The sequence below is a fragment of the Vicia villosa genome, unplaced genomic scaffold (genome assembly GCF_029867415.1).
Source record: "Vicia villosa cultivar HV-30 ecotype Madison, WI unplaced genomic scaffold, Vvil1.0 ctg.000121F_1_1, whole genome shotgun sequence".
NCBI classification, from domain to species: Eukaryota; Viridiplantae; Streptophyta; class Magnoliopsida; order Fabales; family Fabaceae; genus Vicia; species Vicia villosa.
Window position 1 is genome coordinate 646,324 of NW_026705023.1, and position 23,240 is coordinate 669,563.

The 23,240-nt window shown below is 39.3% G+C and overlaps 1 protein-coding gene and 1 long non-coding RNA gene across 16 annotated transcripts; one reads left to right on the top strand and one right to left on the bottom strand.

Annotated features, from left to right (window-relative positions):
- Positions 1-4,948: 4,948 nt before the first annotated feature.
- Positions 4,949-5,575, bottom strand: LOC131624428 (uncharacterized). Its single transcript, XM_058895368.1, has one exon. The coding sequence runs from the start codon at positions 5,573-5,575 to the stop codon at positions 4,949-4,951; it is 627 nt and encodes a 208-aa protein (XP_058751351.1).
- A 10,697-nt stretch (positions 5,576-16,272) lies between these two features.
- LOC131624414 (uncharacterized) lies at positions 16,273-19,702 on the top strand. 15 transcript variants are annotated; one of them, XR_009290594.1, is made up of 5 exons: positions 16,375-17,199; positions 17,420-17,470; positions 17,558-18,884; positions 18,992-19,011; positions 19,092-19,702. It is a non-coding gene; the product is annotated as an uncharacterized LOC131624414 (long non-coding RNA). The 15 variants fall into 15 exon arrangements; XR_009290596.1 differs by lacking the exon at positions 18,992-19,011 and having other exon boundaries at positions 16,378-17,199; positions 17,558-18,618; positions 18,794-18,884; XR_009290592.1 differs by lacking the exon at positions 18,992-19,011 and having other exon boundaries at positions 16,380-17,199; positions 17,558-18,584; positions 18,794-18,884.
- The last annotated feature ends 3,538 nt before the right edge of the window (positions 19,703-23,240 follow it).

The window sequence follows — 23,240 nt, forward strand, 5'->3', positions numbered from 1 at the left end:
TCTTTAGACTTGTAGAAGTAAGGGCAACCTCGAATTTTCCTTGGGCACGTCAAACCTGTTGGAAATAATTGTAAGCGGTGGGTTTTCGTCGTATCGGAACTTTATGAGTTTCCTTTGACTGAACCTCTTTTGCTTTTTTTCTAAGGATGGCACCACACCATTTGCAACCTTCAAAGTTTGTAGATTGATAGAAAAACCTATGGCCTTTTTGCCCCTTGGTATGGAGTTAACACACGTCGCCTTCTCTCCATCGTATTTATGCACCTTTGTTTAGGATATTGCCCCAGTTGGACTGATCCTTGCCCCCAGGTTATCGTAGAGCGTCCTCGTAAGTTTGATATGTTCTAAGATGAACCCCTTGATGACTAGATACATCTTGAGTGTATCTATGGGGATCTTCTTTGTTGAACTAATCCTTGCTCAATAATAACCTTTGTTGCATTCACAATCCTGTTACGACGAGGCGTGGACATGTGACTGGCATGGTGAAAGGCGTCCTCTTTTCCTTAAGATCATTCTTAATTGTTTATCCTCCTTCTTTCTCCTCTTTAGTTTTTCTCCACGAATCTCGGGAAATCGGCTAGCACGGTAAGAGTGGATGCGGGCGAAGGTAGATATGAAAATGTAAATGTAAATGAATGAATGCATGAAAATGCGAATGCATGCGTATGCGAGAGACCCCTTTCTTTTTTTTTTATAACTCCGTATATGCAATGCAAACGTGTAACATATGATCCTAGGGATGACCTTAGAGGCGACATTGGACCCTCGTGGAGTCTTTGTAGGATAAATGTTATGACACGCCAATGGAAATCCCTTAGATTAAGGAGTATGCAGAAGGTAGCGGCTGGTGACCATTCAAGACAGTCGCCAAGTCTCCTGGCCATCGAGAGGCCAATCAACGTGTACCGATGAAGTTGTCCTTCGAACGAAGGATGTGATTTTTTTTTTAGAAATAGAATCCCCACAGGCTAGGGAACGCATGGATGTAAGCACGGGGTGACCGTTCAAGACAGTCACTGAATCGCATGGCCATCAAGAGGCCAATTGACGTTGCTAACAAAGATGTCCTTCGTATGAAGGATGTATTTTTAGAAGTATAATCCCTACAGGCTAGGGAACGCGTGGATGTAAGCACATGGTGACTGTTCAAAGTAGCCACTGGATCGCATGGCCATCGAGAGGCCAATCGTCGTGCGTAAACGAAGATGTCCTTCGTGGGAAGGACACACAGTTGTAAGAGTACAAAGATATGAAAGGAAAATCCCTACAGACTAGGGAGTGCGTAGATACAGGCGCGAAGTGACCGTTCATGACAGTCACTAGGTCTCATGGCCATCGGGAGGCCAATCAACGTGCATAAATGTAGATGCCCTTCGTGGGAAGGACATGGTCTTGGAATTAAAGCCCCTGCGGGCCAGGGAACGCGTAGGAATACCTGCAAAGATAAAAAATGCCATACATTCGCAGTATATAAATTGCATATATAATAAGCACATAAGCACATACGCCCTAGGTTCATAGGTTCAACGTAATGGCTTAGGGTGCCTACCCTTCCCATTGGTATGTTCTAGAAGGTCTCATGGGGTCGTTCGTAGCCGCCGAGACTTTTTGTCTCTTTGGATTTTAGAACAACTCATTTATCCATGAGGTTCGAATTTTAGGGGTTGGTTCCCAGAGAGATCAGCTAAATACCCAGTCCACCCCTCAACAAGGTCGAGCCTCATATCAGAACTTTCTGAACATTTAACCCACTCTGAGTGGAATTATAATAAGACTCGTAGGCGATGTAGTTCCCCTCTGGTCATTATTATAATTCCCACGCTTAGGCTTAACAACAGTAAAATATACCCAACAGTGCAAATTATATAATAATTAAACATTTAACGCAAATATGGCAAATAAACATTTAATAAAAAACAATAAATAAATAAATAAATAAATAAATAATTAAGCATTTATTATTAAAAGATGAACTTTCCCCCAAACCCTAAACGTGGCAAGTTTGCCAAACCCTAAAATGCGCCAAAAACCCTAAACCACAAACCACAAACCTAAACCCTCTCAAACCTTAGGAGCATGATAATTAACCTATAATGTTATTCCCCAGCAGAGTCGCCAGCTGTAGCAACCTGCCCTAAAAATGAAGGTTTTAGAGTCGCCACCTATTCTGAAGGGCGAATAGGAAACCCTACGCAGTTTAGAGATCGAGGTAAGTTATTATAATCAGGTTGAGGGAAGGTGTTAGGCACCCTCAACCCTTTCCTAAAGGCTAACATTAAAAGATAGAGGTTTATGGCAAAAGATAAGGTTTATAGCTAATGAAATGAAAAGGGTAAAAATTAAGATTTAAAACTGAATTGAGATTTTAAGGGGGGGAGACTCGCCTTGTTACCAAGTGCCTACGTACCTCCTTATGGAGGATCAGAGTCAACGTAGTTCGGGCACAGGATTGTACGCCTTAGAATTGATATGGAGTGGTTTGAAGGCTTTTTGAATGGCCTATCGTAGTTTTGAATTTGTGTTTTGCAAGGCATTTGGAATTGCCTGATCGAAGGGATAAAAATCCGTAGTTTGATTTGAAGTGTTTTAAGTGTTTGGGCGTACAACCCTGGTTTGATATGGCACTGTTAGATGCGGTGATCAATAGATTTGATCAGTATAGCTAACAGATTAATAAACATCGCTGGTTACTCAGACCGATAAATTGATCGTCGCGGGCAGCAAATTAAGTGTGTTTTAAATTTATGTATTTTTTATCTCTCGTCTAGTGCGACTAATAGCTTTAGTCGGGTCGAGGAGAGAATTATTAAAGAATTGTTTAAATTTGTTTTATCTCTCGTCTAATGCGACTAATAGATTTAGTCGGGTCGAGGAGAGAATTAATCGAAGCTTACTGTCTCGCCAAATGGGCAAATGGGATTGGGCAAACCCTAAATTGGCTAGATTAAATCAATTTAATTCAAACTAAAATCTAAATATCCAACTTAAATTAAATATTTAATCTACTAAATCATTCACCTAATTATTAATTGACTAAATAAATTAATTGAAATTATTAACCTAAATCCTAGTTTAACATTTAAAACCTAAATTAAAATTATAAAATAAACCCTAGATTCAATTTTAAAACTAAAATAGAAAATGCAAATAAAAACAAGTTTATAAAATAAAACTAACAAAAAAACCTGGATAGAAATCCTGCGTGGGACATGAGGGAATACCATAGGACTGCATTCTCGTGAACGTTTGATCAAACCTCATACACATCTGATGGTCATAAGGTGAAGACCTTCCATGAGCTTGCGCTGGTGGGTTGCAGAGGATCCGTAAACAACACTAAATGTCAAATAAATCAAAAGTGTCGCGGGTGAGGATCGAGCCCCAGACACCATGGTCACCAGCGCGCCTTGTCTTTCCATCCATGCCACTTTGCTTAGTTGTTTGTATCATGCCTGCGTATATACATATCTAAAATTTAAACGAACCAAAATTAAAAAAAACAAAAAAAACTCAGCGCCGGTTCCGTTCTTCTTCCTCTGCTTTTTTTTCTGCGAAAACGTGAAAACCTCCATACCCTTCAAAAGTCCGAATCAACAAAGCATGCTCGATAAATCGCGAACAAGACCATGATTCAACCTGAAATCGTTCCCTGAGTTCAATGGCACCATTAATATTGTCCAATTTTACTTGTATCCATGGTTCCCAATTTGAAACCTTAGAAACCTAACAATGGTAAACCTTTTAGCCTGCAATAAAACTCAAATCGAAGGATCCAGATAGCTTGTAAACAAGATTATGAACACGTTTATATAATCAAAATCAATCAAAAATACATGTAGGTATGAGATCGAACTTGAACATGAACCAACTAACATGAACGTGATTTTCACGTTTGGGAGCGTTTTGGTTTATTGGGACGGACTGAAATCGTTCAGAGAATGCCGATGGAGCGATTAGAACCCTTAGAATGGCTTAAATCCTTTGAAATACTGATCGGCCAGTCTCTTGGATGCCACAGATTTTTTTGTGTTTTTCTTGGCTACTTCTGTCTGCCGCCCCCTTTCTCTGCGCCTCCCTCTCTTCTCTTATATATGGCATCCATTTAGGTTTTTTTCTCCATTAATTCTTGATTGAAGCTGATTGAGATTTCTTACCATATTTACTTTGTTGCTGTTTTTACAAATCCAATCTCTTTTTCTTGAAACGTGAATCAACTTGTTTTTTTGGTGTTTTATTTTTATTTTTTATTTTAACAACCTAATAATAATTACTAATAATAATAGTTAGTGGTAATAATATTTAATAATAATAATAATCCTAACTAATACTAATTACTAATAATAATAGTTAATGATAATAAAACTAATGATATTTGAAAATAACCATGATACAACTAATCCTAATAATATATAATTAATAAAACCTAATTAAAAATAATAAACTTAATTAATCCTAATACTACCTAATAATAATCATAATATTAATAAAAATTAACAATAAAAATTAAATGATAATGAAACAAATGTTAGTAAAAAACAAATGATTTCCCCAAGAGTCATAGAATTTTTGTAACAATTGGGCCCATTGTTTTAGATCCCAAAATCCTTGCTATTCAAACCCCTATTTTTATTTCAACCAATTTATAAGGGAATTTTATAAGAGGTCGAGTTTAACAATAGATATATTAAACCCCATGGCTCTTAATTTTAACACCCTCAATAAATTAAAAGACGTGAACTGGATCAGGTAAATTTTGGGGTATGACACCCTCCACGACGAGACAATTCCATTCCTTCTCAAGAAAAGAAAGAAAGGAATCCAAAGAAAACCATTCATTATTGAATCTAAACGGTTTAGGGCCCCAATTAACTTTGTCTACCACCAACCAAATTGGGCAATGGTCCGAGATATCTCTCGCACCCACAAATTGACCCACAACACCCCATCAATCCACCATCGCATCCGAAATAAGAAAACGGTCAATTCTACTCATTGACTTACCATCTCCACTATACCACGTATACTTCTTGCCCTTACACGGAATATCCACCAAAGAAGAATTGTGGATGAAATCCGCAAAGAGATTCATTTCGCTTTGGTTTACCGCCGCCGCTATCCTCTTTTTTTCTCTACTATTTTTTGTGGCGTTGAAATCCCCTCCAATAATCCACTCCCCATCTTTGAAGTTCTCCTTCAAACACAACAAATTTTCCCACAACCTTTTCTTTTTTTCCAGAACACATGAAGAGTAAACATTTATAACATAATACCAATGATCTTCCCACTTCACCTTGATGCCTAGATAACCTTCCCCTCTAAAGCTACTAACCACCTCCACATTTCCCTCCTTCCAAAGAATTAATAATCCCCCTAAAGCTCCCAAAGAATTAGAGAAAGAACATCCAATATCTTGACCACTCCAAAAACTCTTAGCAAAATAGTCCTTAAAATCTTTAATCTTTGTTTCTTGAATCATGAAAATATCCGCTTTCCCTTTCTTTATGATAGAATTCACCCTCCTTCTCTTTAAAGAACTACCTCCTCCCCTAATGTTCATAGAACCAATAATCATTTCAAACATTTTGATAACTCCTTCCTACCCTCCATTATGACATTCCCAACTTTCTCAAGATTTTCAATCCTACTCCTCAATTTTTCCCTTCCCTCCGCATCCACCACCCCCAAAGAAACAATTGCCGACAACAATTTCCTACCTACATCTCCTTCCAAGAAATTCCATTGTCTATTATTGCATATTTGAATGTCCGAGTCCTCCTTGTGATTTCCGTAAAAAACCAATCCATCTCCACTAATGGAATGAATCGAATCTGAGTTGGAAAAATTTGAGTTCACTACCTTCGCCACTTTCCCCTTAAGCTTCTTGACTTTTAGAGCACAACCGCTGCCCCTTAACCCCCTTCCCTTTTTATGTTTCACAACCAAACCCCTTTCTCTACCAATATCCTGAAGTTTCATGAACCGGACCCTTTTTGAAACACCAGCCCCGCAACCCGCTGCTAGCTCCCGAATTCCACCATTCAAACCAGTTGCAAACACAACAGCATCACTGCTACTGCCAAGAACAAAGCATTGCTTCCCCTTACTGATTGAATCTCCATCCGCCAAGATGTCCTTAAAACCTGCCTTACCCTCATCCATTGTTTTGGCACCATTCAAACCTTGCATCTCCTTCACCGCAGCATCAAAGGAAATTTGAGTTGTAATGAAAGGATCCTGCTCGGAACAGATAAGATAACCAGACTCAGGGACCACAGAAACTACACTAGAATCCAACACTGCTCCACACTTCCTCTGTTTCAGACCATTATTATGCTCATCAAGAAATCCATCCCTCTCAAAATCCCCACCCTCGGTATTAACAGAACCAGATTGTTCTAAACTATTCCTAATATTTGGATCAGACATATGAGCACTCACCGAAGCATCATTAACAAAATTAGCAACATCATTATCATATAAACAATTAACTGACCAAACATCCTCAGATTCCACAGACTCAAACACAGAGGAAAGAGGTTTTCAGGTACCTGAAGAGTTACGCATTGAGCCAATCGCGTCCTTCTTCAAGAAGAGAGTGAATTCCTTCCCATCAATTTGAACCAACACCTTATTATCCAGCTTATGATCTAACTGAACCCTCGCCATGAACCTCGCTGTGTCGAAATCGGACCTATCCGCCGTTGACTCGTCCAGACAAATGAACCTACCCATCGTATTTGCTAGAGCAACAAAAAAGTTGGCATTCTAGGCATGAATTGGTACCCCGTAGACACTAACCCAGATGACTCTCCCTTCGTCTCGATTGAATACATTCCACCTCCTAATCACTGAGAACCACTGCTTCTACCATTTTTCACCCTCCCCGATTAAATCTTCGATAACACCTTCCTCCACTTCTTCCAAAAGGTACAAGTTTCCCCCCATCGGTGTCACTTTAACTTGAAAGTAACCCTCCATTTCGAAGTGCGATTTAATGTTGTAAGTCGAACCTGGAATCAAAACATACCCCACATATGCTCTTTCCAACCTTCTCCTGTCTTCATCACTTGACGTGTAACAAAGCACATACCTATGAGTATCGTTTCTACTGCATCCTTCCCCAACATTTACCACATCTGCATATGACCTGTTTGAGATGTTGCTCTTCCCTACTTTCAGCACTTCTCCCTTCGTCCCAACCTTCTCTGACATCTGAAGCTGAATCCCTTTCCCCTGAAGCGAACTCTGCCTCGACTTTCCTTCGAACCCCAAGATAGATCGGTCAAACCTGGGCAAATTGGCGTAGATCTTTTTCCCCGTAATCATCATGTTGTCACACCGAATGGCTAATGTAACACCCCATAATTTCAGTTTATTAATTTGATTTGGATTTAAATTAAATAAGTGGAATTTTAGTATTTTAATTGGATTTAATTGGAAAATGATGGAGTAAAGTTGTTGGGCTTATGGTGTGATGTTAGTAAAAGAGGGGTGCTAATTAGTTAGGCCTTTTACTAAGTTGTGGTTAATTTATTTTATTTTATTTTTCATAAAATAAGAAAAAAAAAGGAACCATTTGGGAAGAAAGGAAGAACACGTGAAAAAGGGCAAGAGAAGAGAAAGAGGCAAGAACGTGGAACCAGAAGGAAAGCATTCAAGAGATTCATCGAGGTAAGGGGGGACTCTTCCTTTTATTATCTCTTATGTGGTCTTAGGTAATAGGTAGATTGATGTATGGTTTGATTCAATTAGACATTGGGGTTGTTAGGTTAGGTTGTTATAATTGGATTGAATTGATGATAATTGTGTGAACTATTTGGTTAATAATGTGTCTAAATGATGTTTTGTGGTGTATAATTGAATATATGATGATTGTATGCCTGTATGTGATGTCTGGAAACGTTTTTGGGTGAAAAGGGTGTGAAATCGTAGGGTTTGTTGCAGACTTGGGGTTTGCTGAAATCGCAGGTCCGCTGAGCGGAGGGGGGTCCGCTGAGCGGAGGTCCCAACGTAAATCGCTTCTGTTGGACGTCGCTAGTGTTCCGCTGAGCGGAGGTCTGAAGGATTCGCTTCTGTCTTGCTTCGCTGAGCGAACCTTGCTGTGTGTGAATATTTCTAAAACTTTAAAATAACGTATCTTTTGATCCGTGAATCATTTCTTAGTGCCGTTTTGAGCATTGTGCAAGTAATTAAATGTTTTATACGATGGATGATGAATATGGGCAGTAGCCGACTTTATTCCTTTAAAACTCGATTTAATTACTTGATGAGAATTGAACATTGTGTGCATATGAGATAGGTGTGACAATGTGTTTGATGTGATGATGAATTGGTTGTGATTATTATTATGATTGTGATGAATGCATGACTATTTGAATGATGTTGAAAACATGTACATACTTATTCGGTGATGTGGTGTTGAGGTGAATTGTTCATCGTGATTCGGTGATGTTTTAAGTATGTTATGTGTGTTTCATTCATTCATATGCATTTGATGTTGGATCCCGGTGATGTTTTGGATCGTTGGTGGACATATTTCCCATTGGGCGGAAATTGTGTCGGTGGGCCGTATCTCGATGAGGCGTAGATCGGTTAGGTGGATTGATTCCACGGTTTATTGGTACCACATGCATAGTGTCGGTTGTGTCATTGCATTTTGTCATAACATGATTGTATGGATTTCGGTGTTATATATTGTAATCCATTATTGTGTGAATCTGAATATGTATAATTGGGTGAACGGTATATTATGATGCTTGTTATTTATGAATTGCATAATATTTACTAATTGAGAATGAGACTCACCCTTACATGATGTCATTTTCAGATTGAGGAGTAGCGGCATTAGTGCTTGGTGAGGATGACTCGTAGAGTTTATCCGTTGTTTTGGGTCGTGTCGGTCATGCTCTGATCTTGTAACACTAGGGGACGATAGTTATAGAGATTTATGAGAATTCTCTATTTTATTTGGTGTTGGACTATGTTTCCATTTGGTTATGTTGATGATGTTTCTTATTCCGCGCTGATAAATATAATTGTGTTTTTTGGTAAATCGTTTCCTAATAAAGCATGACTTGACCATGATTGGTTTATTTATTTTAAATAATTGTGACACCCTTGTGTGTATGTTTTTACTCAGATTATTTATTTAAATTGCCGCGGGGTTTAGAAGGGTGTTACAATAGTGGTATCAGAGCATAGTCGGTCGTTGTGACCAGAGTCTTAGTGTCAGTCTTTCCCTTTTGTATGCGACGTGGGCGAGTTATCACTGTCGATACTTTGATTCTAATGGAACTATTTTGTGGAGTAGCAGAACAATGGCTGGAAGAGGTGGAAGAAACGACGATGCTATCGCTGAGGCTTTGGGCATGATTGTTGGTGTGCTGGGAGGGAATGTCAATGGAGTGGTGATTGGTGCTTACAGGCAGCTGAACAGTTTTCAGAGGAACAATCCTCCGTTGTTCAAGGGCACGCATGATCCTGAAGGTGCTTAGAAGTGGCTTAAGGAGATCGAGAGGATTTTCAGAGTCATCGATTGTGCTGAGAACCTGAAAGTGAGGTATGGTACTCATATGTTGTCCGAAGAGGCTGATGACTGGTGGATGGCTACTAGAGCTGAACTGGATACTGACGGTGTAGCTTTTTCCTGGGCTGTGTTCAAAAGAGAGTTTCTAAGGAGGTATTTTCCTGAAGACGTTCGAGGCAGGAAAGAAATCGAATTTTTGGAGCTGACTCAGGGTAATATGACAGTACCAGAGTATGCTTCGAAATTTGTTGAGTTGGCGAAGTACTACGTTCACTACAACAATGACGAAGCCAGTGAATTCTCAAAGTGCATCAAGTTTGAGAATGGTCTTCGCGATGAGATCAAGCAAGGAGTCCGGTATCAGAGGATTCGGCGATTTGTCGATTTGGTGGACTGTAGTAGGATCTTCGAAGAGGATAACCTTAAGCTGAAGTCATCTTACTCTTGCGAGTTGGTTGACAAGAAAGGTAAGAAGCCTATGGATAGAGGTAAGCCATATGGTAGAGGAAATCCTAGAGCTGGGGATTAGAAGAGGCCTAGTGGGGGAGATTCTGGTGCTCCCGTTAGGTGCTATAACTGTGGTGAGACTGGGCATAGAGGGAATGGGTGCAAGAGTGGAGAAAAGAAATGCTTCAAGTGTGGTAAGACGGGTCATATTGCTTCTGATTGTAGGGTGAAGATCGTGAATTGCTACAATTGCGGCGAAGAGGGTCACATCAGTCCACATTGCACTAAACCAAAGAAGGATCAGGTTGGTGGAAAAGTTTTTGCCTTGTCTGGGTCAGAGACTACTCCGGAAGATCGTCTGATTAAAGGTACGTGTTTTATCCATGACACACCTTTAGTTGCCATTATTGATACTGGAGCGACTCATTCGTTCATTTCATTGGATTGTGCTAAACGATTGGGATTAGAAATATCTGTTATTCATGGAAGTATGGTTATTGACACTCCTGCGTCGGGTTCAGTAACTACTTCTTCTGCTTGTTTAAACTGTCCTATTGACATATTTAGTAGAAAGTTTGGAATGGACTTAGTGTGCCTTCCTCTTGAACAACTTGACATCATTTTGGGGATGAACTGGTTGCAATTTAATCGAGTTCATATCAATTGTTTTACGAAGACGGTTATCTTTCCTGAAGAGGTTAGTGTTGAGGATTTGACTATGTCAGTCAAACAGATGAATTTAGCTGTCAATGATGGAGCAGTGGTATTTATGTTGTGCTCTTCGATGGAAGTGAAAGGGGGCGATAATACTGGTGAACTACGAGTAGTGAATGAGTATCCGGAAGTATTTCCAGGAGATGTTAATGAGATGCCACCTGAAAGAGAAGTGGAGTTCGCTATAGAATTGATTCCTGGAACTAGTCATGTGTCGATGGCACCGTATCGCATGTCGGCATCGGAATTGGCTGAACTGAAGAAACAATTAGAGGAATTGTTGGAAAAGAAGTTTATTTGTCCTAGTGTGTCACCGTGGGGTGCACCGGTACTGTTGGTTAAGAAGAAGGAAGGTTCAACGAGACTATGTGTTGATTATAGACAACTGAACAAGGTGACAATCAAGAACCGATACCCGTTGCCGAGGATTGACGATTTGATGGATCAGCTGGTTGGAGCTTGTGTGTTTAGCAAAATTGATCTGAGGTCTGGATATCACCGAATTCGTGTGAAGGCGGAAGATATTCAGAAAACGGCATTCCGAATGAGGTATGGACACTATGAATATTCTGTTATGCCATTTGGAGTTACTAATGCACCTGGTGTTTTCATGGAGTATATGAACAGGATATTTCACCCGTATCTTGACAAGTTTGTGGTAGTGTTCATTGATGACATTCTAATTTACTCGAAGAGTGATGAAGAACATGTAGAGCATTTGAGAGATGTATTGGAGCTATTGAAGGAGAAGAAGTTGTATGCGAAATTGTCTAAATGTGAATTCTGGTTGAAGAAAGTAAGTTTTCTTGGCCATGTAATTTCGAAGAATGGTATCACGGTGGATCCTATGAAGGTAGAAGCAGTATCTCAGTGGGAAACGCCGAAGAATGCTTCAGAGATTCGTAGTTTTCTTGGTCTGGCAGGTTACTATAGAAAGTTCATTGAAGGATTTTCAAAGTTGGCGTTACCAATGACTAAGTTAACAAGAAAAGGACATGTATTTGTATGGGATTCAGAATGTGAAAAAGGTTTTCAAGAATTGAAGAAAAGATTGACAAGTGCTCCGATCTTAATTTTGCCTAATCCAGCGAAGTCTTTCAATGTGTACTGTGATGCTTCACTGATGGGGTTAGGTGGTGTTTTGATGCAAGATAAGCAGGTAGTAGCTTATTCTTCAAGACAGTTGAAAATTCATGAAAGAAATTACCCGACTCATGATTTGGAATTAGCGGCTGTGGTGTTTGTGTTGAAATTGTGGAGACATTATCTTTATGGTTCTCGATTTGAAGTATTCAGCGATCATAAGAGTTTGAAGTATCTCTTCGATCAAAAGGAACTTAATATGAGGCAGAGGAGATGGTTAGAATTTCTGAAAGATTATGATTTCGGTTTGAATTACCATCCTGGTAAAGCAAATGTGGTTGCTGATGCATTAAGCAGGAAGTCATTGCATATGTCTATGTTAATGGTGCGAGAATTGGATTTAATCGAGCAATTTCGAGATTTGAGTTTAGTATGCGAAAGTACTTCAAATAGTGTTAAGTTGGGAATGTTGAAGTTGACTAATAGCATCCTTGAGGAGATTAGAAATGGGCAGAAATCTGACGTTGGCTTGGTAGATAAGTTGACATTGATTAACCAAGGTCGAGGAGGTGAATTTCGAGTCGATGAGAAGGGTGTTATAAGGTTTGGAGACCGAGTGTGTGTACCCGATGTTGCTGAGATCAGAAAGAGTATTCTGGAAGAAGGACACCGAAGTGGATTGAGTATTCATCCTGGTGCTACCAAGATGTATCATGACTTAAAGAAGTTGTTTTGGTGGCCTGAAATGAAGAAGGAAATTGCTGAGTTTGTTTATGCTTGCTTAATTGGTCAGAAGTCGAAATTGAGCATCCGAAACCGTCTGGATTGATGGAACCGTTGTTTGTTCCGGATTGGAAGTGGGATGGAATTTCTATGGACTTTGTATCTGGTTTACCTAGAACGAGCAAGAATTGTGATTCTATCTGGGTTATTGTGGACAGGTTGACGAAATCTGCTCACTTTATTCCAATAAGAATGGATTATCCGACGGAGAAGTTGGCTCAGTTGTATGTTGAGAAGATAGTGAGTTTACATGGTGTTCCGGCTAGTATTATGTCAGATAGAGACCCGAGGTTTACTTCTAAGTTCTAGACAGGATTGCAAGAAGCCTTAGGTACTAAGTTGAGATTGAGTTCTGCTTATCATCCGCAGACAGATGGTCAGACGGAGAGAACGATTCAATCGTTAGAGGATTTGTTGCGAGCATGTGTATTGGAAAAAAGTGGTGCTTGGGATAGTTACTTACCTTTGATTGAGTTTACCTACAACAATAGTTATCTTTCGAGTATTGGTATGGCTCCGTTTGAAGCATTGTATGGTAGGAGATGTAGAACGCCATTGTGTTGGTACGAATCTGGAGAGAATGCGGTGGTTGGACCGGAGATTGTCCAACAAACTACAGAAAAGATCAAGATGATTCAGGAGAAGATGAAAGCTTCTTAGAGTCGTCAGAAAAGTTACCATGACAAAAGAAGGAAGGATATTGAATTTAAGGAGGGAGATCATGTGTTCATGCGAGTTACTCCGATGACTGGCATTGGGAGAGCCTTGAAGTCGAAGAATTTAACTCCGCGTTTCATTGGTCCATTTCAAAATACTAAGAAGATTGGAAAGGTTGCTTATCAGATTGCTTTACCGCCGGCACTCGCTAATTTGCATGATGTGTTCCATGTATCTCAGTTGAGGAAATACATTGCGGATCCGTCTCATGAGATTCAGGTAGATGATGTATAGGTGCGAGATAATCTGACTGTAGAGACATTACCTATGAGGATTGAGGATCGTAAAGTGAAGCAGTTGCAGGGTAAAGAGATAACAATGGTGAAAGTGGTTTGGGGAGGACCAGCCGGTGGAAATGTTACATGGGAGTTAGAGAGCCAGATGAAAGACTCTTACCCGGAACTTTTCGTCTAAGGTATGTTTTCGAGGACGAAAACTCTTTTAGTGGGGGAGAGTTGTAACACCCCATAATTTCAGTTTATTAATTTGATTTGGATTTAATTAAATAAGTGGAATTTTAGTATTTTAATTGGATTTAATTGGAAAATGATGGAGTAAAGCTGTTGGGCTTATGGTGCGATGTTAGTAAAAGAGGGGTGCTAATTAGTTAGGCCTTTTACTAAGTTGTGGTTAATTTATTTTATTTTATTTTTCATAAAATAAGAAGAAAAAAAAAGGAACCATTTGGGAAGAAAAGGAAGAACGCGTGAAAAGGGCAAGAGAAGAGAAGGAGGCAAGAACGTGGAACCAGAAGGAAAGCATTCAAGAGATTCATCGAGGTAAGGGGGACTCTTCCTTTTAGTATCTCTTATGTGGTCTTAGGTAATAGGTAGATTGATGTATGGTTTGATTCAATTAGACATTGGGGTTGTTAGGTTAGGTTGTTATAATTGGATTGAATTGATGATAATTGTGTGAACTATTTGGTTAATAATGCGTCTAAATGATGTTTTGTGGTGTATAATTGAATATATGATGATTGTATTCCTGTATGTGATGTCTGGAAACGTTTTTGGGTGAAAAGGGTGTGAAATCGCAGGGTCTGTCGCAGACTTGGGGTTTGCTGAAATCGCAGGTCCGCTGAGCGGAGGGGAGTCCGCTGGGCGGAGGTCCCAACGTAGTTCGCTTCTGTTGGACGTCGCTAGTGGTCCGCTGAGCGGAGGTCTGAAGGATTCGCTTCTGTCTTGCTTCGCTGAGCGAACCTTGCTGTGTGTGAATATTTCTAAAACTTTAAAATAACGTATCTTTTGATCCGTGAATCATTTCTTAGTGCCGTTTTGAGCATTGTGCAAGTAATTAAATGTTTTATACGATGGATGATGAATATGGGCAGTAGCCGACTTTATTCCTTTAAAACTCGATTTAATTACTTGATGAGAATTGAACATTGTGTGCATATGAGATAGGTGTGACAATGTGTTTGATGTGATGATGAATTGGTTGTGATTATTATTATGATTGTGATGAATGCATGACTATTTGAATGATGTTGAAAACATGTACATACTTATTCGGTGATGTGGTGTTGAGGTGAATTGTTCATCGTGATTCGGTGATGTTTTAAGTATGTTATGTGTGTTTCATTCATTCATATGCATTTGATGTTGGATCCCGGTGATGTTTTGGATCGTTGGTGGACATATTTCCCATTGGGCGGAAATTGTGTCGGTGGGCCGTATCTCGATGAGGCGTAGATCGGTTAGGTGGATTGATTCCACGGTTTATTGGTACCACATGCATAGTGTCGGTTGTGTCATTGCATTTTGTCATAACATGATTGTATGGATTTCGGTGTTATATATTGTAATCCATTATTGTGTGAATCTGAATATGTATAATTGGGTGAACGGTATATTATGATGCTTGTTATTTATGAATTGCATAATATTTACTAATTGAGAATGAGACTCACCCTTACATGTTGTCATTTTCAGATTGAGGAGTAGCGGCATTAGTGCTTGGTGAGGATGACTCGTAGAGTTTATCCGTTGTTTTGGGTCGTGTCGGTCATGCTCTGATCTTGTAACACTGGGGGCGATAGTTATAGAGATTTATGAGAATTCTCTATTTTATTTGGTGTTGGACTATGTTTCCATTTGGTTATGTTGATGATGTTTCTTATTCCGCTGTGATAAACATAATTTTGTTTTTTGGTAAATCGTTTCCTAATAAAGCATGACTTGACCATGATTGGTTTATTTATTTTAAATAATTGTGACACCCTTGTGTGTATGTTTTTACTCTGATTATTTGTTTAAATTGCCGCGGGGTTAGAAGGGTGTTACAGCTAACATCCTTCCTTCCTCAACATCTTCAAACCTGACGAAACTGAATTTCCTACCGAAACGGTTCTTCCTAGGTGATATAACCACCTCCAACACTTTCCCTATGCACGCAAACAGTTCGAAGAAATGTTTCGCCGAATACTCGTCTGGGAAACGTGAGAAGTAAATAGATGTGATTTGCGCATCCCTGCATCTAGAAACTCCACCTCCCCAAGGAAAAACGTCCCACCGCGGAGCAGAAAACCTGAAATTTCTTCTCTTTGCATCCTCCTAGTCTGCGCACTGCCGGCGTCCACCCACGGCCATCAGGAAATCAAAAAAGATAAACCCTACCCCCTTCTAGAGAGAGGGCAGAGAGAACATCGAGGAGAGAGAAAGTCTGAGATTTCGATTTCCCAGGTAGAAAAAAATTAAGAATGGATTAAAGGGTCACACCGGTCAATATATGTAAAAAATATCATTGAAATTTATACTATATATGTTGTATATGTAGCATGAAACATGACACAAATGTAAAGTACCAATTTCGTCAATCAATTATTAGAATAAAATAAAAAATAGTAATTTAATAAATTCAATTAAAAATATTCTTTAATAAATTCACCGTCCATAATTAATTTTCATGGCATATTCTTAATTAATCAATTACATCCTATATAAATAAGAGTCATTTCAACCCTTTAAAATATTAAAACAAGAAAGAAAAGCAACAATTTCAAAAATTCACGTTTTTTCTTTGTTCTTCACACTTTATTCATTCATTGTGCAATCATGTAATATTTTCTTTCATTATCGCCATTTATTTTTAATCTTCTAAATTTTCATCAATCTTGATTACTATTTTCTTTCAACATTTATGTACTAATCTATAATATAAGAAAACTATATCTTTTTTAACTTTCAATCTGGTGCTGCCAAGTGGCTTCCTGTGAACACAATATTCCTTTCTTCATAAGGCGCCACATCACTATTGATTTCTCAACCTTCCATCAGTTACTATTTGTTTCTTCTGCCTTCCACCTTCCATCGGTTAATGATATTTACTTCACTCAACCTTCCACTTCTCGCAGTTACACCTTCCATCGGTTACTGCTATTTACTTCACTCAACCTTCCACTTCTAGCAGTTACACGTATATGCAGACTCTTTCTCTCTTTCTTTCTCTCACGTCCTCTCTCTCCTTCTTCCTCCTCTTCTTTCTTCTTCTTCTTCTGCTTCCTTTTTCCTCTTCTTTCCAAGCCGTAATGATACCATCAAAGTTCTTTCAATAACAAATCAAGATCCTATCTATAACACGTTGCTAACAAGTCCTAACCGAAGCCGATAAAATTATTGAACTCAATCATACATATGCAATTTCGTATCTTGTCAGTGGTGTTTGATTTCACTAACTGATGTTGTTTTTCACAGGAATTGAACATTGGTAGGTTAACTGGTGTTGAGCTTCTTAAATATTTGTCTGGTTTATGAATTCAAGTTTTATAAGAAGCTTTGAGGTTTGAAGATGGTCGAGATTGGAGCAATTCTCTTCCTTCTTCTATTTGGTGTTTTTTGTCAAATGTTTTCATCGGAGCAATTTTCAGGCGGTTTTCTGGTGGTCGATAAACGTGGATCTCCTATTCCCTTTTGATTTATTTTCTGGTACTCCTTCCTTCTTTCACTTCTGTTTCGTTTGTGTGGTGTTATGTTGTTGTTCATGTTAACAATGTGTTTTCAAAATACAGAGCTTTGCACCTTGCCTGTTAAGTGTTCGATGAAAGTTCCAAACCAATCTCTTTCTTATTTTTCGGTTTCAAATTTGTTGTTGTTGATGTTTTATTGTTGTTGTTAATGTGACATTTGTTGGAAATTTTATTTGCAGGGTGAGGATATTTATGATGTTGTGATTAGAGAAGTGAAGGAAGAGACAGGGGTAAGCAAACACAAAATAAAGTACATATTAATTTGTAGTGTTTTATTTTTTTCTTGTCACTGACTGTTTTGATCATTATTAATTAAGGGTGTCGAGCATTGAGAGCAAGCCAAGCCGACCATTGGGAGAAACCCGTATACTTCACGTTGCAGCAGATTTTCTGGTCCCCGTTTCAATTCCTAAGGAGCCTACAGTTTCGCCAATCCGTCGCTGCATCCACATACCACACATTTCAAATTACTATTGACAGCACAGGTAATGCTTCTGGTCATCGTTGGAAAAGGCGTTGACGTTTGGGATCACAGGCGTAACCTAAATTTGTCTGGTACTTAATTCTTTTAATTTTTCTTATCGTTCATACAATACAATACAGATTGAAATGCAGCAGATTGTTCCGAATTTGGGAGTTAGGTTCTTTAGCTATGACCAAGCATCTAAGTATGCTATGCACATCAACTGGTGTGCATAGTATACGACTCTTACATTTTTTAGGTACATGCTGGTTTAAGGCCTTGGTCTGTTTGGTATTGTATCAATATTATTCACAGGAATTTTAAGTGCATATGACATTTTTCCTGGGTTATTTTCATGTCTGTATGAAAATATTGTGGTGACTATTTTGATGTTTTGTTTTAGGTCATGAAGCACTATGCGTATTCAAATTTGTCACGAAGTTCTCAAAGATTTGTCTCTGCTTTTTTTGAGTTGATATCATCATTAGCGGAAACATTTATGTAAGAATGGTTTCATTTACAGCATGTGTCATCTCTCACTGGTAAGCTTCATAGCTTCACCGGGGATCTTGCCGAGGTTTAATTAACTTTTAATTAACAATATTCTAGCAGGTGGTACTTTTACTTTATACTCACTGTTGTATAGAAATGCAAAAGTTGGTCTACTACCTTGTGATAGAACTGCCAATGAGGTTATGCTTTTGGAGGACACAACAACTCCTCCTTCTAAGATCAACTTTTACTCCAGAGCTAGAAGGGCCATTGAGAAACACAAATTCTGTCACTATCTGATTCTGTTCTTCGCCCTTTTTGGTTCCTGTATGACTATTGGAGCCGTAGTCCTCGCTCCAGCACTCTCGGACTTATCAGCTTCATATGGAGTTAAGAGATCCTTATCAAAATTATCACACCTATGTAAAGTGCTTAATTGTTACACTTATTTGCCCCTAAAACTATCTGATTACTTTCTTGTCTATCTATAATCTGTGAACCCAACTATATCCTTGAAATGCATTGTGTCTAATATGTCTGTTTTTGATTGGATTTAGAATGAATCATATTGATCCCTTGCTTAAATTATCATGTACAGGTTGGTTCAGGATAGGTTCATGAACATGGCATCGGAGGTTAATGAACAAAACGAAGTATGGATGAAGACGAGGATGACGAGGATGCTTAAGGTATGTTATGTCTGGCTGGTTTATGTTTTCTCCTAAATGCTTTGCTGCCCTGTTTGATTTTTTGATGATGACCTTTTGAGACATGTCTTATTTTGAATGTGTTAAAGGGCTGCCTTGAAAGGCCAAGGTTTGAATGTTTATTTGGTTTTGTATTGAATGAACTATTTTGAATTGGTGGACATGGTATGAGGTTTAGGAATGATGCAGGTTTGGCTTTCTTTGGGATGAATGTGTGTGCATTAACTGATGCAAGGGCTGGTTTTTTATTGTGTGTGTGTATATATATATATATATATATATATATATATATATATATATATATATATATATATATATATATATATATATATATATATATATATATATGGATGTTTCTGGAGGCTCTTCCTTGACTAAAGAGATGATGGATGACACGACTGACTTGAACAGTGATGAATGTTGCCTTTGCAAGATGGACGGAAATTTAATATGTTGTGATGGTTGCCCTGCTGCATTATGCATACCACTCAAGGTGTGTCAGGATTGCAAGTAACAATCTGCCTGAAGGTGACTGGTATTACTCAATTTCGATGATTATCAGGTCAAAGAGTAGACGAGACGATAGTGATGGTGCTCTCATGGTGAACTCTCATTCTCAGTAGTATCTGTTGTGGTTGTACTTGAAATTGTGTTTTGATTATTAACCCATGATGATATTTTGTAGGTAAGATTATAATTCCTAACATGTTTTGAATGTTGTCTATCAATTGTAACTAAGGTTAAGAACTTATGTTAGTATCAATCAACTTCCTTGTGAATATAATCTATCATGTCTTGAATCTTATCTATCACTTGTAACCATGGTTCTTAAAGCCTTATTCTCACTTATGCACTTTAAACATGAAAATTGTGATGCCACAATTTGCAGCTTTAACAAATGTGAACTTCTAACACAGCTCCAAACACTTGCTAAGAAAATGAGCCTAATTTGTAACTAATACTATAATATTTATAACTAGATTTTACAAATTCCAGTGCCATTTAATAAATTTCTTATTATATTAATTATTCTTATAAGATGAAAATCCGGAATAATATTTTTAATTTGAAATGAAACAATACAATCAAAGAAATAGGTGCATATGGTGAGCATTAATGGCTATTCGAGAAACAATACAATCAAAGAGATATGTGAATATGGTGAACATTAATGGACATCCCAACTATGTCTTGTGGAGAAAGTTAATGTGGCATGTCTCCATTCCTCCTTCTAAATTTCTAATCCCATGTAGACTTATTCATAATGTCATGCTAACTAATGATAACCTGCATGCTAGAGGAATTTATTTCTCTTCTCAAGGTCGTCTTTGCCTGAGTCATCAACAATCATCTGAGCATATTTTCTTTCATTGCAAATTTGCAGCCTGTCTTTGGAAGTGGTTCTCAAATATCATCAACCTGCACTTCATCATTTTTAATCTTAATGACGGTTGGAAGATCATATACAGAGGTCGGTCTCCTCAATGTCATGTAGTCATTGCTGCAGGTATCCCGTTCAGCCTGTCTAAGATTTGGTTGGATAGAAATAAATCCATATTTGACAAGGCTTCTCATGACTGGAAAACTTGCATCAAGAGCATAGTTAAGGATGTCAGAATGGTGGGCAACAACTCTAACAAAACTACGGGTCCATTCTTGGAAGATTTCAGCATTTTAAAAGCTTTCAATGTGGGCATCCATCCATCCTCCCAAGTTGAAAAGATGTATAGAAGTGTTATGGCAACCTCCCTCACTGAGATGAATTAAGGGAAACATTGATGGTGTGGATGGGACTTCCTTCTTGGTGTGCTTGTGGTGTGATTTTTAGAAATGATAAAAATGAGCACTTAGGCGGTTTCTCTTTTTCCAATGGCAACGTTAATGTCAATGCTCTTTTTTTCACAATGGATCGAATGAGAATAACAAGTATAGATTCAAAGTAAAATAGTTAGGATAATCACTTCAAAATGGTTCTCATTACTATCAGACAATATTGAAAAATATAGTAGACTTACAAATAGAAAAAATGATCCATAAATTTGAACTTTAAAATTAACTAAATAAATAAATATTAACTATGAATTTCATTATCCAACCTTATTGATTTTTTTTTAGTCCCACACATGCATATGGAGTGTCGTTAATAAGTTACACTTGGTAGGAAGTATATAAACGTGTTAAAAAACTCATTAAACACGAAAATTTCTTTGGCCACCTCCATATGGGGGTCACCCCAGTAAAAATCCCAAAATACCCCTGCTTTGGAAATGAACTTCCGAAGCGCTTTTTTTTTTTAAAAAAATTTCCTTAATTCGGAAGTGCATCTCCGAAAACACCTCATGGGGGGTGTCTGCGGAGATGAACTTCCGAAAACACCTTTGTTCAGATTTTGGGGGGTTTCGGAAGTTCATTTCCGAATTATGCAGAAACTGTGTGTTTTTTTTTTTATGTTTTATCTAAAACAGTCTCGCATTTTAATTAAACGTAAACGCCAAATAAAATAAGCAATAGATAAACTGAAAATACTAATATGATAAATAAACAAAAAAAAATACTGATCCGATGAAAATAATATATACAAACCGAAAAAAATAAAAATAGTGTGCTAAAGATACAATCCGATAACAAAAAATATATAAACCCGACCACTACTGGGTGTGCCTAAAACTCTCGCCCTGAGACCTCCTCTGCCGCGTGTATGTCGCCGCACGGCCCGCATCAGTGACGATCATCTCTATCACGGCGACTGCCTCTGGACCGCCCCGCTCCACGATACCTCGATCCAACGCGTCCTGCCCAATCATCGATATCCGCTGGCAGATGGGCATGAGATCAATGGCGTGATCATCCTCGGCCTGCTGGTTCTCCAGGATCTCCTCGTGTGCTGGCCTAAGAGCGCCGGGAATGTCGGGTCTCAGAAGAGGATGTGACACCCGGTAGAACCATGTGACGTATCCCTCCTCACTGTGTCAGTCCTGGGTGACCCGAGTGAGACGGTACTCCAGCGGTACCACATGATCGTCCCAATGCTCCCATATGGCAGTGAGCTGCACTCGGGTCACAGTGTCGGGAGCAGCCTCAAAGGGTGACCTGGGTATCCGCTGCACGAATCCGAACTGACGCATGCACCGCTCAGGGAGATATCGAACCATGATGCCAGTCCCGCAAGCCAACCAGCCAGAATAAAGTGCAATGCCGTCAAAGGGGACAATCTGAGCGTAGTCGATGAACGGCCTCCAGGTGACGTCGTCGTGTAGAGTGCGGTCCAGGTATCCACGATATGGTCCCACCGCATCGTTCTCCCTCTGGAGATCGTATCTGGCAGCCCTGGGCAAGGCGTCCACGTACGCAGGATCGAGGTGGTAGCCGTGGATGCGGGAGAAGTAGGAGATGATCCAGCTCTGAAACAGAAACAAGATAATGTATTAAAATTAAATACGAAACATATATAAACAAATAAATACGATAATGTATTAAAATAAAACGTATCGTAAGCAGTGTGCAGGATCCGACCAACTGCCTCGTCCTCCAGTTGGAGGCCTCATTCAGCTTCTGGTAGAGATATGCCAGAGTAGCTGACCCCCAGTTCCTCTGGTGAACGGTATCCAGGTCCATGAAATAGCGGTGGTAGGCCACGTCGACGTACCTGGCACTCTTGTCCACAAAGCATGTAGCGCCTACCACATGCATGTACCAGCACCGGAGAGCGCAGCCGCGGTGATACTCCCTGAATAGGTCGTTACCCTCCTGCTCGGCCTCGGCCGCCGCGTCTAGGTGGAACTCAAAATAGAGGCTCAGTGTGTTGAACCGGACATGACACCCAGAAGTCGAGACGCACTCCAGGTGAGCAACCTCGTGCGGCATGCCCAAATAGTGCATCATCCACTCAATGGCCTCGACCCTCTGGATCCTGGAGTGGTCCAACAGCCACCCCCTGATGGGCAGGTGGAGAAGACACTGGACGTCATGCAAGGTGATCGTCAACTCCCCCACCGGCAAGTGGAAAGAAGACGTCTCCTTGTGCCAGCGCTCCACAAATGCCCCCTGCATGCCGGTGCTGATGGTGGTGTACCCGGTCATGCAGAGCCCGCTAAGCCCTGAACCTCGCACATGATCGTTAAACCACTGAGCTGCTGGTTTAAACAGACCGAAAATCTTCCTGGAGTGGTTCACCATTTTCAATGGCTCTCTCTCCTGTTACAAAAACAAAACAAATAAGCGAGAAATAAACGGTAAAATTATAAAAAATGGTGACAAATAAACGGCTAAGTTAAAAAAAAATACCTCTCCCTCCCAGATCCGCCGAGCGACGTGATCCTGGTAGTGAATCAGCAGGGA